The 21,037-nt window shown below is 33.2% G+C and overlaps 1 protein-coding gene across 2 annotated transcripts in view; it reads right to left on the reverse strand.

Annotated features, from left to right (window-relative positions):
- Positions 1 to 21,037, reverse strand: part of LOC145259767 (uncharacterized) — a 189,898-nt gene that overhangs the window by 13,069 nt on the left and 155,792 nt on the right. For both annotated transcript variants that reach the window (XM_080117508.1, XM_080117507.1), the window contains 3 exons: positions 7,758 to 7,894; positions 5,030 to 5,218; positions 1,136 to 2,198 (listed from right to left, as the gene is read on the reverse strand). In XM_080117508.1, the coding sequence (XP_079973634.1) occupies positions 1,136 to 2,198; positions 5,030 to 5,218; positions 7,758 to 7,894 (1,389 nt within the window). The remainder of the gene's footprint in view (positions 1 to 1,135; positions 2,199 to 5,029; positions 5,219 to 7,757; positions 7,895 to 21,037) is intronic.

Below are 21,037 nucleotides of genomic sequence, written 5' to 3' on the forward strand. Positions count from 1 at the left end.
GTGTCAAAGCTCATAATATTAATAACACCAACATCTAGTTTTTAATGGTACAAAAATTGAAAATGCGACAATAATTGTAGAGGTATTGTAATTTTTATTAAATGAAAACTGCGATTTATTATTTATGTAAAAAACTAGATGTTGGTATTATCAATATTATATGTTTTGTTCAGTAAAAAAAAAAAAAAAAAAAAGCTGGCCGCTACATCCCTTTTTTTTTTTTCATATTTTCATCTTTGTTTTATTTAAAAAGTTTTGTTTGAAAAAAAAAAAAAAAAAAAAAAATTGTTTCCTATAGTCACATTTAAAAACGTTGCCACAGCTTACAACTTCCTCAGCGAATTAAACACACACCCAGATACCAAACTAACAATTTCTATGATTTAATGCAGTACATACAGCACCTAGTCTTACAAAGTGTCACCCATCTAGTACTAGCAAGGCTCATCGCTGTTTAACTTTGGTTATCTAGTGAGAACCAATGTGTCAATGTGATTGTACCATACACAATACATATATATATATACACCTACAATTATGTTATTAAAGAATAGATCTTTAACAAAGCAAAACCTATCAATATAAGAAATATTCAACACTATGAAGAGACGCAAACAAATATATTAAATGAACTATGGAAGGCAATAATTACTGGGGATACAGTTTCAAGATTCAGCAATTCTATCCTATCGCAGTTAATCACCTGAAGAAGGCCAGAGTGTGAGTTGGGCGAAACATAGTGAAACAACTATCAAGATGAAGATAACAGTCTGCAATAAAATAAATAAACAAACAGGAAGTTTGCGAATGACGCATGCAACTAATACGCGGCTTTATTCTCAATTCACAAATAGGACTCAACTTTAATTTTACTTAAAGGGCTTATAACTATATTTTTTTTTGATAAATATTTTTTTTATACCTAGAGACACTAGTGTTTCATGCTTATGCAATTATCAGTGTAGGAAGTGATAATTACTGTTGGTCTCAGGGTTCAAATGAAGTCAATCTACACATACAAAAAACAAAACAAAACAAAAAACAAAACAAAAAACGAAACCGAAAACAAGAAAAAAAAAAAAAAAGAAAAAAAAAAGCAAGAAATAATTTTAGAAATAGAAATGCAAAAACTTACCAGTATTTGGTCTGAGTATAGTTCCTCCCCCCGGTCCAGTAATGTTAGCTGTATTATTAGTATAATCTTTATTGCAAGCAGGTGTCTGCTCCGAATATCTAGAGTCCATATTCCCACACGGTGGGCCAGTGTTGACCCCGATTCCGCTACATCCACCTCCTCCCCCGTTCGCAGGTGAAGCTTTTGGCTGGAGCCGGTTGAGATCAGAAAGATTTTTTATACATAGTGGTGACGTGTGAATTGCTTGTCCAGCAGCGGAATTCTGGGTCGGTGCTTGTGGGGCTGGGGCTGCCTGAGGTGCTGGTGGCATGGGCATGTTAATTTGCATATTGGGTCGCATCACGGAGTATGACTGAGCAGCGGAAGGGTGTACCTGGGTGGTGGAAAATTGCATGAGTTGAGAATTGGGTGCACGGGGTGGTTGGTTTTGAGCGTAGTGGGCATAGTTGTGATACGGCACGTACTGGCTGTGGGGTGGTGCAGCATTAGCTGTTGGACTAGAGCCAGTTGGCTGCCCAATGCTAAGGGAAGGGCCAACGTTTAAAGGTACATTCGGAGTCGACACCGGAGCTTGACTAGGTGGAGTAGTAGGCCTGTACGTCGCAGTACTGTTGAAATTGTAACCCATTTGAGGGTTCGAAGCCGCAACCGTGAAGTACTGTGGCGTCTGAGGATTGTAGCTATTTTGTCCATATGAGGGGTAGTTTGACGGACAAGAAGGATACGCTTGCATTGCCGATTCCATCTGACCGACTGATGGTTGGGGCGGGGGAGGAGGAGGAGGGGGAGGAGGAGGAGGGGGCGGCTGCGGCGCATAGTTAGTGTTGGTGTAGCCATCGGAATTAGGTTGGGAGGTAACAGGTTGGTAGGAGTAGCTTGGCATGCCTGTAATGAAAGTTTGGTGGTACTGGCCGACGTTAGAGCTTCCTGGTTGGCTACTCCCTTGGTTATCGATTGGCACAGGGGCAGGATTTTGAGCTTGTTGCTGACCGGATTGGAGAAGAGGAACTGGAAGCATGTAGCGAAAGGGTTGATTAGCAACACCAGGAGCAGTCGGATAGCCCTGAAAAAACAAAAACAACAAAAAAACAATTAACACTGAAACGTATTTAAACATTTTTGCATTTACGTTTCTCAATGTTATGAAATTCAATTTTCAAATTTCGCTACAATAATAATGAAGACCCTGAAAATATCTGTGTGGATCGTATATTAATTACCTCCCTTTGTTTTGCTTAAGCCTCAACAGTTTCTATAATAAAAATACCGATTCTATTTAGCTTGCAACACATCTTATCCACAAGTACGAATCAAAATGTAATTCTATGTATTTTCAAATATAGCTAACTTAATTTTGTTAAAATCTTTGAAAATCAAACATTTGTCAGTAGGTGTCCAATTGTGTTTCTCAATGGTTCCATAATTATCTCTCTCTCTCTCTCTCTCTATATATATATATATATATATATATATATATATATATAACTGCTTCATTTACTCACATAAAATTAATATACAAAAGTATAGATTTATGCGTAAACTTTAAGTATTTACTTCAAAAGTGCTCAATACGTAGGTAGAGCTAGTTAGTAATTTATAAAATATATATGGCGATTAAGCTACACTGAATATTCCGCGTAGCTTAATCGCCATATATATTTTATAAATTACTATATATATATATATATATATATATATATACATATATTTATTTTGAGTATAAAGATTAATAATTGTAAATTATAAATCAGTTTCAAAAGGATGAACAAACAAAATCAAATTGCGTGTACGACCGTTTCGCAAATCATATTCATTCTTTTAAAATTGGCAATAAACATTGACAATAATCAACATAGATTGTGTTTTTGAATATAGTCTCCTCATCAGGAAAAAGAGGGGTGGGGAGTTTAAGACACCAAAATAAAACTAGCATTTTTGTAGTAAGGTGAATAGTCTTTATTGAGTTGCATTAGAAAATTTGTTTTAAAGTTTGGCAGTACATAAGTGGATACGTTGTATTTTTGGCCACAAAAAAAAAATAAAATAAAATAAATAAAAAAATTTGATTTTGTTTGTTCATCCTTTTAGAACTAATTTATAATTTACAATTGTTAATTTTTATACTGAATATTAATATAGCTCTAGAATACGTATAACTATTGAGCTTATTATATATCTACAGTACTGTGAGCTCTGTTCTTTTAAAGTATTAATACATTAAAATAAACTTTGCTCTTTAGACCAGGTCTAATTCCCATTAAAAAAAAAGATATATATATGTGTGTGTGTGTGTTCAGTGTTCTGGACCCCCACTGCCTTGTGAGAGAAGGTTATTTGAACCAAAGGCTAAGGGCAAGGTAATCCTAACAGAAACCTCTAGAGGAGCTTGGGCCCTGTTGACTGACACAGGTAAGCTAGTTTTAAACATAGTTGAATTAATTTCATTCAATCTTTGAAAACCAATCATTTGTCAATAGCTCATCGGTCATACTTTTCAGTTGTGCCATGCTATAATTCCATAATTATTTTATAACTAAAATCGGGGTTGATTCAAATTATCTTTTGATTTAACTATTGTATGCGGATCTGAGAGCAACCTTTTTCCACAACAAACATTTATTTTAATTTATTTACCCGTCAACAGATATTCTTACCCCCCCCCCAACTTTATCATTTTGTTTAAGCTGGGATGGGGCATTCTACCGGATACCAGACATTTACCTACTATTTCATACATTCCAACAAAGAGATCTTTTTAGATTTTAACGGTCCCTTTAAGTCCAATAATTTGAATCTCTATTGCACTTTGCTCATTCGGGTATATTTGTCAGATATGGGTTAGAATATATTTTTGAATATAATCGGCATAAAAAAAACAAAAAAAAAAAAAAACTCTGAAAATCAAACATTTGTCAATTGGACTCAATCATGCTTGTCAGCTGCATTACGAAGTTTTCTTATATTATTTGTATTCTTTAAACTACTGTTCTTATCTTGAGTGTTTTTTTTGTTTTTTTTTTAATATAAGAGTCACCATTGATCAAGGCTTTCCAGAGGCTACTCGAGGATAAGGGTTAATGAGTGTATGGTAGTCAATCGGATAATATAGTAATCGTAAGTAGTGGAAATTTGATAAATTGAATTACTTAAGGGAACGGTTCATCAAGAACTTGTTTATGTTGGACTTGAAGACAACCATATTGTACTCAGCTGAAAAGCAGGGAAACAAAAAAAAAAAAGAGAATTACACAGGCGTGTAATTCTAAGAAAAAAGCTTTGTTTATAGCTTCTACATTTAGGTTTAGGCACAGATAAAGAGTGGAGGAAATAACTGGTAGTGGTTTCAGCTAGATGAGTGTTTTTTGTGAAAGTTTGGTGAGGAGGGATCATAGATTGGAGCTCAAACACTTGCTATGAAAATAATGATAAAGCAGACAGACTCACAATGTATCTTCTGTGAGAAAGAGGTTGAAGAGAAGAGAAAAGGACATTCCCACTAGATTACGAAGCCTATTTTGAACTTTGTCACGCCAATAATGTTTCAATCAGTGTAACCTCCGACTTTCTTCAGATATATCTTGCCAAACTCGGGAATCTTTTGAATTCTAGAATTTTAAAAGGAACACTTTATTTTATTTATGGAGCTCTCATTCTATCAGTGATGATTATGTAAAAGTTTGTAATTTTATTTGAAGTGTCGTCAAACTGAAGATTAAACCTTCAACCTCCAGAAGAGTGTAACTTTACAACAGAATTTTACCAAATACTTTATCCACTAAGCCACGGTGATGAGAACAGTAGTTTGAAGAATTGCAAGTAATATGAATAATCAATCCTTATCTACAGAAACTCGGAAACATGAAGCGTTGCATCGAACACGACGCACGGACATACCTGTTGATATGCAGCAGTTTGTTGTGCACAGCTCGTTTGTATTGGAGCAGGATTCGTACCATTGCCGTATAAGATTTGCCGGGGTGTTCCAGGAGGCAATTCTCCCAGGCCATCATTGGCGTTTTGCTGTTGCTGGGGTAGACTCACAGAAGCTAACTGTTGTGACAATTCATTCATGCTACTAGAATCCTGAAATAACCAAAACAATTCAATCAGTTTTTTTTTAAATATCAGGTTAACAAGAAAGTTGTTGCATCTTTTAACTTTTAAATTCAGACGAACATATCTCGGCTAAAACAAAAATTTATTGATCAAATAAACACCATCAGAATGAACAAACTTTTGAAGCATTTCTCATGCAGAAAGTTGTTAAGATGTTTGAAAAAAAAGTGGTAGTCGTTAGGTGAGAAGTCTGGAGAGCATGGCTGATGAGGCAGAGTTTCGTAGCCCAATTTGTTCAACTTCTGCAGCGTCTGTTTAGCAATGTGTGGTTGGGCTGGGTGTTGTTGAAGTTTCTGATGCATTTCATCCATTTGTTGTCAGTACTTCTTCGCCGTAATATGTTTCACCTGCATTAAAAAAAAAAACTAATCGATGAGACCGGTTGCAGACCATCAAACCACCAAACAGTCAGCATGACCTTCTTTTGGTGCAACTCTGGCTTTGAGAAGTGTCGTGGAGCTTCATTGGCATCTAATCACTGAGCTAAGCGTCACCAGTTATCATAAAGAACCCACTTTTCATCGCAAGTCATAACCCGGTCGAAAAACGAGTTGCGTAAAAGAAGGGAAGATGACACTTCATAACGACATTTCTTTCGGTTGTCTTTCAATTTGTGAGGTACCCATTTACCAAGTTTTTTTTTGTTTTTCTAATATCTCTCAAGTGGTTGGAAATTGTTGTATATGTTACGTCTAATTCAGAAGCAAGTTCTCAAACAGTTGTGCGTGGATTGGTTTTGACTTAATTGATTGTTATCAACATCCGATGGCCGACCACTACACTCATCTTCAAGACTTGTCGCTGCCATGAAATTTCTTAAATCACCAATGTGCTGTGTGTTCAGTAGTGGTTCCTGGGTCAAATGCTTTGTTGATATCGCAAACTCGTTCAGCAGTTTTTTGGCTTAGCTTGAAATAAGAAAATGGTGAAGATATTTTTTTTTTTTATTCCATCTTGTATTTAATGTTCGAAAAAGAAGACATAATTGTTTTAAAACGATTGTAATTTAAACGATTGGATAGAGCAAAAGACGCTCTTTCAAATGATATATAAAGTAAAGGTGTTATAACGAAAACTTATTTAGAAAATACATCATTTGAAATCAAAATTTAACATTCCGAAAGAATCTTGTTAACCAAATAGAATATTCTAAAAATTGCCAGATCGACAGAAAAGCTGATCATGCAACACGAAAAGATTTGAAAATTGATTCTTTTCAGCCTATAATCTTTTAGTCTTCCCTGATATATTTTTACAACCATATTTTAAATACAATATTCTAGAATTACCAGACAGACCAGATCTTGTCCCCACCCACCTCTCCATCCTCTCTTAATTGGTGACCATAATTCTGAAAATGATTTTTCTTCAAATTTCTCGACCCGAAATAAATAGAAATGTTTTCTATTTTCCTCAAGAAATTTGAAATCTGTCAAAAAAAACATTCTTCGCATTTCGAATTATTCATGCCTGCATCTCATTACCATTAAAAAGGTTGTTCCCAATGTAAGCCCCCCCCCCATTTTATTATTTTTTTTTTTTTTACTCAAAATGTTGAAGAGCTATGAAGACGGGAGTGTTACTATGAAAGGGAAGCAGCCTTTTGTGCTCCAGAATTTATTTTTTCTGCATAATAACCACCATTTACAATGCACTTTTGTCAGGAATTCAATGACACAGCTGTTTTTGATGCATGTCCATGACAAATGTTACTTTCTTAAGAGTTTCACACTGTCAATATCTACAACAGCGAGATGAAATTTTTAGGTCATGAATGCATGTTCAGACATTATAATAATGCAATTTGCAATTAATTCTGAACCATTCAGGCAGAATAAAAAAAAGGAGGCATTACTTTTTAAACAACCCTCATCTATATAACTATAAAAGTGAGAATGTGTGTGTGTGTGTGTGTAAAGATACTTCTCAACCTATATACTCAACAAATTTTTGATCTACCGACTTGAAATTTGCTAAAAAAACATATTCAGACATGTGTAAAATTTTAATCAGTTTTCATCTCGAAAAAAAGCTGCTTAGGAGGCAAAACTGAAAAATTGGTATGTGGGAGGGGGATGTCATTAGATTTTTTATCTGTTTGCTAATTGTTTTACGAATGCGCATTCGTGAATCGTCCACATTACAGATTCTTTATGTTAAGAATAAGTAGGTTTGAACACACATTTTTAAGATCATGTTAAGCTGGCCTAATGGTTATCGTACTTGATTTACTGTCTTTAAATTTTGGTTTCGGTTTCAGTTCAAGTATTTTTACAAAAAGTGAACAGTTTAGAAAAAAACGTAATACTCACATGCACATGTCTCAGTTTCTATATGAATTAAAATATATTTATGTGTATTTTATGACTGGGCAACGCCGGACGTCCTGCTAGTATTATTATAATTCTTAATCACTTTCTTGCTACTCCAATCGCCCCAGGTGATCTTGTTATATTGAGTTTTAATGAAAGTTTTTGAAGCAAACGACAAAAGAAAAAAGTCTTACAGGATACTGTCGAGTGTCCATCATAAACTGATGTTGAGAAAAAACCGGAGCTGCAGGATTGAAAGAAACTGACGCTGGAAGTGTTTGGTTGGGGTTGTGTCTGTAGATGGTTCCGTCAGCGTTCAAATAAATTTGACCTGAAGGAGAAGAAAATCAAAGATAAATAAATAAATAAATAAATTAACCCCCCCCCCCGATAAAACTATGAATAAAACAAATGATTTTCCATTTTAATAAAATGGAAAGAAAATGTTTTGAAGCAGATTATTTTGAAAAAAATTTTTTTTTTTTTTTTTTTTTTTTTACACAGTGATCACCACTTATCAAGGCCTGGAAGCCACTCAGGGATAAGGGTTATTGCAAGTACATTACGTTAGTGTGGAGATTTGATGAAGTGTTTAATTAAGGGGGCGGTTCATTAGGAATTTGTTAACATTGGACTTGAAGACATCCAAGTTGTAGTCCGGAGGGAAGCAGGCAGACGGAACAGAGTTCCATAGGCGTGCAGTTCTAAGAAAGAAGCTTTGTTCATGGAATCCGCGTTTTGATTTAGGCACAGATAAACAAGGCAAGGATGTAAGGCGCTATTATTTGGGACCATGTCTAAAAAGAACTATCTGAGGAGATGAGCGAGACATTTGTTCACATTACATTTAAACTTCTGCATGTTAGTACAGTTAAGGAAGCAGGGAGGGAATTCCAAAGTCTAGCAGTCTGTAGAAAGAAGTTATTAGAGTAGAAGGTTTTACGGCATTTGGGACCTCTACAGTGGTGTGGGATTTTGTCGCTAGACAGATTTGTCGAGGGTATATACATTGAGGAGGTGCAAGGACATTGAGTCAAGCAGGGCACATTCTATAAAAATACTTGTAAAACAAGCACAGGGATGCAACATTGTGGCGATGGGACAGGGGTTGGAGCTTAGTTGACAACATGGGATCTATTAGATTGAAGACTCTTTTAAGAGAGAAAGCGACCAGTGGTGGATGCATCAGCCAAGATATGACGACAATGCACCATGCATGGGCGAATGGTAATTTTGTAGAGATACAGGATATGTGAGTAGTTTTCTAGCATGATAGAGGGAAGCCACCTTCTTTGCAACACTTTTTGCAATATCCTCAATGTATTTGTTCCAGTTTATGTTGCCTCTGAATGTTAAGCCAAAGCGCTTGAAGGAAGAACTCTTGGATAGGGTGTTATAAGTCATGGCTATCGGTGGTTGAAAAGCTTTCTTGTAATTGCTAATGGAAAACAATACAAATTTGCTTTCTGATTTTTGCGGATTTCTTTCCAAACTATGATTAACAATTAGTATTTTTCGAAAACGAAAGCAAAATTTCCTTTAACCTTAACACTAACCCTAAGTCCAGGAGGCAACTATTTATCCTTCTTAGCACATTTGGAATTTTTTTTTCTTTTTTGGAGGGAAGAGGGCATTATAACTCCAAATTAGCGTTAGTAGTAGGATTAAAAGAGTATATGTTTTGTAAGAAACAATCGATAAATTTAAATTGTTAATTAAAAATAAAATTTAAATATACAGGGTGAGCCAAAAGTAGGTGGACAGTAAAAAAAAAAAAAAAAAAAATTAGCGATCACATACTCCCCAAAAGAAGAAATCCATCGGGGTCAAGTCTGGTGAATGTGCCATGTCCACCTACTTCTGGCTCACCCTGTATAACAAATTGATATGTCCTGTGAAAGAGATATATTCATTTGAAATGGCTGAGTGGTCTTGGCTACATAATAATCTAGTAAATCGACTTATTGAACTCGTGTTTGTGGTCGGAGCAGGTATATCCTTAAGCATGGGGCTTTCAGCATATCTTTCAATGTTTCTCCCAGACGGATCTACCAGTTAGTATTTATGACTCTTTATGACTTGAATTATGATGTAGATGATTAAAAAAATATTTATTGTTAATTTTAGTTAGTTTAAAGGGTCATAATACCATGATTGTCTTCAAAGTGGAAAAATTATGAAGTTCAATAGTTAAACTATCACTGAGAAATTTTGCGTTTCATAAACTTACCTTGATTATTATTTGTAGTGTTTGAAAAAAGTGTTTTTATGACAACAAACAAAATCCTCCACTGTTTGAGACAGATGGCGACATACTGAATATAATGCAATCTGGAGGCTGGCATCTACCAAGATACTGAACTACTACGTACAGGGTGTGTTTGAATTCTTACTTTATTTATGCCATTATATTCATTTATTTACAACAAGATCAAAGTGTAGTATCTGTTCTTCAGATGCTGCACTTCTATTTCTTGTTCTCTTTCGGTGGAGGAGAAATCCTTCACGACTGAGACAATTTTTATTTTTGTACCTTTTCTCCACGTTAAAAAACGACCCTGGTGTCTAACTCTGTCCCGTGGGGAGGCATAGTAAATAGGTACAACTGAAAGAATTAGTTCAACCAGGCCATAAAGGCTAAACCAACCATATTCTTGTAAGGAGGAACCCGGGTGTACTCATATTCTTTACATCATAAATTAAAAACAAAATTATGGCACAGCCAATAGAAAACTGTCTTTGACACAGAAGATAACTTGCATAATGGACAATCCACAAAATGTAGAAACAAAATTTGAGACAAAAAAAAAAATTGGACAATAAATTAGTATTTGTATTATTTGAATTCTTCAGACTATTGTTCTTATCTTGAGTGCCATTTTTCACAATGTTTTGGTCGATGTAGCCTCCGACCTTCTTCAGGTGTATCTTGATGAACTCAGGAATCTGCACTGAATTTCAAACTGGACCTTTTATTGAAGATCATAAATACTATTCTATGGTTCAAATTATATGACAATTGGTAAAAAAGAACCTACATTTTCAAACCAATGAAATACGCCCAAAGTTGCCTACATTTGTGTATACAGTGTCCTGGTTGGCTAGCTTCAGTTTTGTTGCTTTGGGATATATTTTGTTTTGGGTTTATTTTTTATTTAGTTGTCTCTCCTGTGGCCTTGCCAGGCCACTAATATATAGATATACCAGCTTTTTTGGCAATTTTATAAGCTCCAAATCTCAACGACTATTGATCAGAATTTAACAAATGAAGGCTCGTTGGAAAGATAATGACCCGAATTGTGCAGTAGGCTTTGTAACATTTGCCCTTAAGATCACACATTAAGGGAATCATACATCACCCAGAGCGTTTGGCACTTTTTTGCAGCCATGAAATGTTTCAATCATAGTCACTTGTTTTCCGGAATTTTGGAATAAAGTGTTCCATTTGAAATTCTGTCCAAATTCCTGCATTTTTTTTTTTTTTATACAAAGGAATCACCATTTATCAAGACCCGGAGGCCACTCGACGGTGAGGGTTAATGTGTATATGGTAGTCAATGGAACAATATTGTAGTAAATTATTACTAGTGGAAATTTGGTAAATTTTATTACTTAAAGGGATGACTCATCAAGAACTTGTTTACGTTGGACTTGAAGACATCCATATTGTAGTCAGCTGAAAAGCAGGGAAACGGAACGGAGTTCCACAGGTGTGCAATTCTAAGAAAGAAGCTTTGTTTATGGAATCTACATTTAGGTTTAGGCACAGTTAAAGAGTGGGGGAAATTATTGATTGTGGTTTCAGCCAGACGAGTGTTTTTCGTGAAAGTTTGGCGAGGGGGGGGGGACCATAGATTGAAGCTCAGATGCACATGATGAATGACTTATCTTTATATAAAAGTGAGAATGTGTGTGTGAAGACAATTCTCAACCTATATACTCAACAAATATTTGATCTGCAAACTTCAAATTTGGTATATAGAATATTCAGACATGTGGAAAACTTTTTAATCAGTTTTCATTCAGTAAAAAGGGCTGCTAAGGGGCCAAAATTGAAAAATTTGTATGTAAAACATGAGAGCTTCCTTATGTTAAATATCAGTTTGTTTGAAAATACTTTTAAAAGATTGTGTCAAGCTGGTGTAATGGTTATCATACTTGACTCACTGTCTTAAGGTTTCAGTTTATATATTTTATATATCTTCATGGCCAGTGACGCAGTGGATAGAGGCATTGAATCTCTACAATTTCAAGTGGGTATTGCCTGAAGATAGCAGTTTTAATCCTACCCAAAGTTGGCCAGAGGATTAGTTGGTAAAAATATGGTGAGACGACAACTATGGAGGATAGTAATTTCTGAGAAGAGACTCAGCATTCCTATCCTGTTGTGGTTTACCACCTGACGAAGACCAGAGGAATAGTTTGCCAAAACATCGTAGAACAACAAGTATGAAGATGAGGAAATAAATAAATATACAAATTACTCATCTCAAAGGATTCCAATAATAATAATAAAAATAATAAAAATAATAGAGTACCACTCCATTAAATTAATTGATTATTTACTAATCAATTAATTTTTTGATTATTTTATTGAAAAGTGTTGTTTTTTTATATTTGCAAATTTATGCTAATAGGCGACATTTTTTTTTTTTTTTTTTTACTAATGTTTATCCTCTACATGAAAATCTATGGTTTAAGGATTCATCGTTAATTATAATTCCTTGTTTGACTTTTTGATGGATTAATAAATATTGGAATTTATTCAATTTTTTATTTTCACTACCATTTTTTTTTTATTTAACTGTTCCATCGAGTAAATTGAGTTTTCTATCATCTTGACAGGTTCTAATATAAATATCATATTCACCTTTGTAATTTTAATATATATATATATATATATATATATATATATATATATATATATATATATATATATATATAGTAATTTATAAAATATATATGGCGATTAAGCTACACTGAATATTCGGCGTTTCATCCACTCTAGGATTCCTCAGGCTTATACACATAGGCGCATAAGCCTGAGGAATCCTAGAGTGGATGAAACGACGAATATTCAGTGTAGCTTAATCGTCATATATATTTTACAAATTACTAACTAGCTCTACCTACGTATTGAGCACTTTTGAAGTAAATACTTAAAGTTTACGCATAAATCTATACTTTCGTATATTAATTTATGTGAGTAAATGAAGTAGTTATTTATATATATATATATATATATATATATATATATATATATATGGGAAAAATATATTTATTCAATTATATTTCACTCTTTATTTATGAAGCTCAATGTATGTTAAATATAACTACAGAGCATATACAACAGGATGACAAAGCAGCTATATTCTAACTTCCAAGATGTTGTTCATCTTACCATTTATTCTTTTCAGCAAGAATTGAAAATTTTTAACATGCGGAAGGAAATAAATGGTAAGATGAACAACATCTTGGAATTTGGTATATATGTGTGTGTGTGTGTGTGTGTGTGTGTGTGTGTTTACTTAATTCACGTTGTGCTTCCATAAAGCTAAAGCTGCAAGAAATATAAAAACTTCCCATCTCTTCAACATATTGTGACAATATTGCTTCCCTGTGGGCTGCTATATGGTCATCTTCAAATCCAATGTAAATAAGTACTTGTCATAAAGTGACCACATAAGTTTCATTCGTCCCAATTATTATTTTCAAATTTTTTTTATTTATCAGTAACTCTTATCCTCAAGTGGCTTTTAACCTTGATAAATGGTGACTCATTAATAATTTTTTTTTTTTAAAGAAGGAATTATGATTTCTGACTTTTTTTTACTTTACAGAATTTGAATATTTGTCGTCTGAAACCTGAAACAGTTGATGCTGAAAATGAAGAACCATAAGAAAAAATCCAAAATGAATTCCTTCCAATTGGAAAAAAAATTCCGACATGCTGAGATGAAGAAAAAAAACAAATAGAAAGGTGGTGGGAGGAGGGAAAGAGGAATTAAAATTGATTAAAAGAAAATGGAAAAACAAAAAAAAAGCAACAAAATAAATGCAAAAAAGAAAAAAAGCTCTAATTAAAATATTGATAATTATTTTAAATAATTTTAATAAAACTGAGAAAAAAAAACAAAAAAACTAGGAACAATTCATCACAAAACTTTTGTTGAAATTCGATTTTTTACTTGATGTAGATTTCCAAACTGATCTCAAAACTGAACCCAGTTTGTTCTATTCTCATCATCTTTTACGTTTCTGAATTTTTGAAATGAGGATTAATTATTCTTATCATTTGGATTCTTCAAATTACTATTCTCATCTTGAATGTTATTTTCACAACGTTTTGGTCGATGTAACCTCTGACTTTCTTATGGGACAAAGAAAAAACTTATAGACAGAAAAGATTGGTGGAAAACAAGATGACTCCAAGAAATGGTGCATATGCTGTATGACGATCATCTACTAAGCAAACTTAACATAAAATTTCATAAGCGTAGAAACCATTAATTATAAATAATAGATAATCTCTCTATATATATTTGGATTTCTGCCTTTGGATTATTATGGACCATCTTCTTCCAATTACGGGATTTCCTTGGATTTTACTTGTACAAATGGAAATTCTTTTAACTTTCTTGAAGTTTTACATTTGGATTTTACCGTCACTGGATTTTTTATCTTCTACCAGACTATCCATTCATGTGTAATCACCTTTTTCTTTACCATATTCCCACTGCTTAACTTATTTTGTTTTCAAGTAAGATCTTTGACTTACTTGTTGTTTCATCAAATACTTCTGCATGCAAAATCCGATCCCGCATTTTGCTAATTCCTACCCTCTGATGAGAAGGAGAGTATTTCTTCGAAACTCCGCGGATTAAGGACTATCCATTTATCTAGTGTTTCCTTTTCAGATTAAATAGGTTTTTAACACATTTCAAAGTGTTTTTTAACATATTTTATTAACTGTTTGTTCATATATATATATATATATAGGAAATTTATTACTGTGAGTCCAGAATGAGTTTACATATTGTTTCAGCTAGAGGAAGATCCTCAAAGTAAACTCATTCTGCACTCACAGTAATAAATTTCCTATATACTGCTCTGACTACACATTGAGCACTCTAATCCGGTTTTTTCACCACTGGTAAATATATATATATATATATATATATATATATATATACACACACATTATATATAGATATATATATTTATAGGGAATTTTGAGGGAATTAGACCTAGATCTAAAGAGCAGAGTTTATTTTAATGTACTAGTAAATATATTAATACTATTAAAAGAAAACAGTGCTCGTTGTAATGTAGATATATAATAAGCTCTCTCTCTCATATATAACTTAATGCGTAAGATGAAAAAAGAGAGTTCAATTCCACAAGAGGAGACTTATCTGGATAATGCCAAGCTCAACAATTATTATTGTAGCTTATACAATAGGACAACAAGAGTATGAAATGAAGTCACAAAACTATATATTGGTAGATATAGAATGGATCATTTATTGAATAATGGAATACAAGCAAAATTTGGGGGATAGAAGGGATTCTTTATGCCAAGGCATTTTGAAGCCTAATGCTTCTCATCAGAAGAGTAGAGAAAGTTCTAGGAAGCATGGAGGAGATGCAGTGTCTAGCGTAGGGTTCATTAGGGGCGAAAAAGATTAAGAGGAATTCCTTTAATTATTTCGAAATAAAGACAAAACGTTGATGAACACATAATACGGTTTGTTCCTTTTTATTTCTCTATTTTGTCGGAATACTATTTCCATTATTTTCATCATATATATATATATATATATATATATATATACATATAACTACTTCATTTACTCACATAAAATTAATATACGAAAGTATAGATTTATACGTAAACTTTAAGTATTTACTTCAAAAGTGCACAATACGTAGGTAGAGATAGTAATTTATAAAATATATATGGCGATTAAGCTACACTGAATATTTGGCGTTTCATCCACTCTAGGATTCCGCATAAGCCTGAGGAATCCTAGAGTGGATGAAATGCCGAATATTCAGTGTAGCTTAATCGTCATATATATTTTATAAATTACTATATATATATACACACACAGAAAGAAAGAGTAATAATATGAAGTAATAAATAGTAAAATAGTAAGATTGTACGCCTAGAAATAAAAATAGGCTTAAGGCTCCTAAAATTCATATCAAAATTGTCCACAAAGACCCGTGGCATAGTGGATAAAATACTTGGTAAAATTCAGTTTTAAAATTACACTCTTCTGAAAGCTGAAGGTTTAATCTTCAGTGCAAATAAAACTCAAAATACAATTGCAAATTACTTAGGACTTCTACCTCATCATAACTGACAGAACAAAAGCATGCTACCCTAGTGGATCAAATAAACAGTTCTATTCGAAATTCTATACAGATTCGAAAGATCGACAGAAAGAGTCCCGAGTTCAGCAGAATACACCTGAAGAAGATTGACCGAACTGTTGTGAAAATAACACTCAACATAAGAACAGTCGTCGGAAGAATCAAAAGAATACGGATCAAATTTGATTTAACGTTCGTTTTACATACCGGCATGTGTTGAACAGCTTTAAAAATTGACTTCCAAATTCACCTATCTCTGGCCAGGTCTTTATTCATCCCTCTTTATCTCAAATCCATCCTTCGCATTTCCTACCAGGCTTTCCTTTACCTCTTCTTGCCAACTTATTCGCTACCTCAACTCTTCTACATCTACTAAACCCAGAATTCTCAACAATTCTTTCAAGATGACTATACCATCAAAGTCTCCTGCTTTGTACACATCTCCCTATACTGTCCTGCTTTCCTATGAGGTCATCAGATCTAATTCTGTCTTTAAAACTCACATTTTACATCCATCGTATCATTCTTATAACATTTCTCTCCATGCAACGCATATCTTCAACTGTCATTGGACATGTTTCATTTCCGAACATCATCACACTGTGTACAAAAAAATAAAAATAAAAAGGAATAGTCTTGCATTGCCATTTTGAAAAAACAATGGCTGATGATTCCACAATAATTCAAACTTGTGAGATCAACCTTGTAATGCCTACGATTTCTCATTAACTGCTTAAAATTGTTTGAAAATGATTTTATTTATAAAAATAAAACTTGATCAATTTATGTGATTTTTGATTGGTTGGTTTTGTTTTACGGCATATCAACCCTTTTCAGGTTATTTAATGCCGAATCCAGTGATTTTGAAGAACAATTTTTTTAATAGAATATGTTTTCTTTTTTCAAGTCGGTTTCTATTTAACCCATAGTTGGGACCTTAACAGGTACTACCACTCCGGGTCAGAGTGGACCTGGGAGCAATGGCAATTAGAGGGTGGCTCCACACTCTAAAGCTTGCAAGCTGGGGCTTCAGCATTGGATATAGTTTAAGGATATATCCAGGACCTTATGTGATTTTTGGAATACGATATTTTCATTCCTCCATCACGGATCGTACATCACAAAAGATTTTTCTGTAGTTTTGTTTTTTAATATAGGGGGAATTCTGGACAATCACGTAAATGTTTCTTTCTCCGTCACATGTAAACATAGTTCAAACATTCGATAAAATATGTACAATTTTATTAAATGCAGCAACACAAATTGACAGGCATCTTGTAGCTAAAATAGTTAAGATGATACCGAAAAACTGGGATCATTTTGAATTCAGATGTTGCAAATTAGTTAAAAAAAAAAAAAAAAAAAAATGTCTGATCAAAATCAACAAAAATTGTTCTCCTCAATCTTATAAGCAAAAAAAAATCTCAAATTACCAAACATAAAAAACAAAACAAAAAAAAAAAACAAGCAAAAAGATTGTGTTGCCCAAATCAAAGAAACCTGAAATTTGCAATATGTAAAAGTTTCAAGCTTTAAAAATAAAATGGCCATAAGCAGACGAAAAATGATTTAGAAATAAAAAAGACCTTATCCAAAATATTGTTTTTTTTCAGCACATTATTTTTATTATTTATTATTATTAGTTTTTATTATTATCATTTTATTATTTATTATATTTTATTATTATTTACGCATTCTTTTTACAAAAAATTGAAAAATCTACACACATTTTTTAAAGTTATAAAAACAAATGATAAACAACTTTTAAATTTAAAGAATTGTAAATCAATTTACCATAAAATTGATGTAAAAAACGTGGAGAATCTCTTGTAATCTTTTACTAACATAAAATTTTTTTTTTCATCATTTAATTTAAATGTAAAGTGGTATTTTTATATGCAAAAATTATTTAGCCAAACATTTCATAAAAATATTTAGTTTGTTTGCATATCAATTCTTTTTTTGATATTTATATGCAGCATAATCACGTTTGACAAACCGGTTCCCGTCAGATCACTGAAGTTAAGCAACAATGAGCCTGGCCAGTACCAGATGGGTGACCATTTGGGACTTCCAGATGCTGTATGTGCTCTCCACTTATCTCGGCATTGTTTCCAGTCATTATGGACTTCTCCTTGCCACTAGACTCAAACAGTGCCGATTCAGGAGAGGTGTGGTTGGGGATTGCGCAACCCTTACCTCACAATTACATGCACGGCTGCCCCTACAGGGGTATCCTTTGTGTTTCGAGACTGAACAGAGGCATCATTTGAATATTTAATATGAAAACATAAGATTATTCACTGAATAAAATTTGATATTTTATTTATAGCTGGTTGGTTCGGTGGGGGGCGGGGGGAGGGTAGGATGTTATTCTTGATTAAATTAGTGCAGAAGTGATAAGTAAAGTATATCAAAGTATCTGTTACATGAATTAGCCTCCCACCCTCCAAAATTTAGCGCAATAAATTTTTTAGAGAAAAGTTTAAAAAAAAAAAAAAAAAAAAAAAAAAATTTCATTTCAGCCATTTTAAATCAACAATTTATGCATGGCATTGGATGTTTATGTATCATGTCGTCTGTTCCAATTATAGAAAAATTAAGCAATCCCGACATCACTAATTCAGAGGAAATTACTGAAATAATATAAAAGTTAAATTTTACATTTGACGCTAATACTACGGCTTCATACAGACTGAAAATAACCGGTTTCGATGGATTAAAGAAATGGTTCTGTGTTCTAAATAAATAAATGAATAGCATATCCTTTCACTGACGGAGAACAGGAGTTGGAATAAATACATTAAAGGCATTGCCAAAGCTGCTGCAAAGAAGGTGGGCTCTCTCTACTATGCTGGAAAGTTATTTATGTCTGAAAGTATTCTGTACCTCTACAAGGCAACCATTTGCCCATATATGGAGTATTATTGGCACATTTGGACTGCTGCATCTGCTACTAGTCTCTCCCTCTTAGACAAGGACTGAAAGAGAGTCACCAACCTAATGAATCTCACACTATCAGCTAGGGTTCAACCGCTGTCCCATCGACCAAATGTTGCATCCCTCTGCCTGTTTTACAAGTATTTTAATGGTAGCTGCTACAACGAACTACAAACCCTTGTACCCCATCGACGTAAATACCCTGACAAGCCCAACAAGCAGCAAAGTCCCACCCCAACACAATAGAAATCCCTAGATGTAAGAAAGCCTTCTATTCTAATAATTTCTTCTCTAGGACTGCTAGACTTTGGAATCTCTTTGTGGGTTCCTGTTTCCCTTGTAATGTAAACAGACATCTTGCTGCCCAACTCTCTACATAGTACCCCTACAAATAGTCCCATATAGTAGCCCCTACATCAAAGTGGCACTGTGCCTTGTTTGAGGGTGAAAATGCAAAAAAAAAAAAAATAAAATAAATAAAAATAAATGAAATAATTTGCCTGGTGGACTAATTCGCAAAGAAAAAAATAAAAAATAAAAATAAAATAAGTAAATTAATAATGATAATGTCGCTCATCAAATTTGATCTGTGTTTGTTTACAATATCACGTCAGCTGATATTTGGGCTTGGCGATGAATACTCCGAAAAAGTTACTTCTGGTTAATGTTTAGTTTTAAAATATGAAAACAAAGAAATGATTTGCAGCAATTTTAAATGGTACCTCTTCTTTTATCATAAATTGAACTCATTAATAAGAAAAAATTAAAATAAAATAAGGTAAACCCGGGCTTGAACAGGGGATCATTTGATCTGCAGTCGATTGCTCTATCACTGAAGTATATATCTAGATGACAATAATTCAGTTTGTTTTTTTTTTTAAGAAGAAATGATTTACTGAAATTTTATTATCTCCCTTGGCCAGTATAACGTAAAATATTCCCCCTGTAAAAATTCTTTTTTTTATCTATAAAGAAAGGCTATTTTTAGGATCAGATCTTTTCAATTTTTGATACTTATCGGATAAACTTCAGTACAAAACAAACCTAAGAACACTGCCAGACATATAAATTACATTTGTGTGAAATTTGCAAAAGATAAGTTCCAAAATGGCTGAGTCTATAAGGAAGGAACTCTCACACATTAAATGACATTTATATAATAGTGGATATATATATATATATGATTGTTGAGCTGGATTAAATCCAACGAATATATATATATATATATATATATATATGGGTTAAAAACTAACTTTTATATAAGAGTGGAGATAGATAATTTATCTTTAATTTTAAACTAAAATGATTTTATTGAATCCTGAGATATGCCAGGTAGATACAGCTAATATATATATCTCTCAAGAATACCATGTTAAAAAGAATGGCTACACAATTATTTATTCATTTTCAAAAATGTTGGTCTTTTATTGCTAACACCTTGCATACAATTACTTCAGCCCCCAGTGTTGGCATACAAGTATATAACAGTTCCTCAATTATAATTTTGTCCAACTGGGCTTCATCAGTGCATAGACAAAAAAATCTTTCAAAAGTTTCACAGTCCACGAATAAGACCTTTCTTATTGACACAGCAGGTACTCATTTGTTTTCAAAATTGAAGGTAGTTTGATTAACAATTTCATTTCAACCATTTTAAATCAACAATTTATGCATGGCATTGGTTGTTTATGTATCATGTCGTCTGTTCCAATTATAGAAAAATTAAGCAATCCAGACATCACTAATTCAGAGGAAATTACTGAAATAATATAAAAGTTAAATTTTACATTTGACGTTAATGCTACGGCTTCATAGAGACTGAAAATAACCGGTTTCCATGGATTAAAAATGTACACAAGCACTTAATTGATAGTAAAAAAAGAAAGAATTTAAAACAAAACATCAGTAATAAATAAAGATTTCAGAGGATCGGTGATATCATATTCCGATTCTAAAGTACCGCCCCATTTTTTTTTTTTTTAATAACCGACAGCAAAATCCGTCCTGCTGATATAATCCTGAATGTAACGGCGAAATACTTTGACACCCACATTTTATAGTCTGATTGCCAACGCCCCCGGATTGAGTGCACGCGTGTGTGTGTGCGTTTAATAAATAAATAAATAAATAAATAATATCAAGTCTTGTAGTTTTT

This window comes from Euprymna scolopes, chromosome 35 (genome assembly GCF_053919585.1).
Source record: "Euprymna scolopes isolate OS-2025 chromosome 35, ASM5391958v1, whole genome shotgun sequence".
NCBI classification, from domain to species: domain Eukaryota; kingdom Metazoa; phylum Mollusca; class Cephalopoda; order Sepiida; family Sepiolidae; genus Euprymna; species Euprymna scolopes.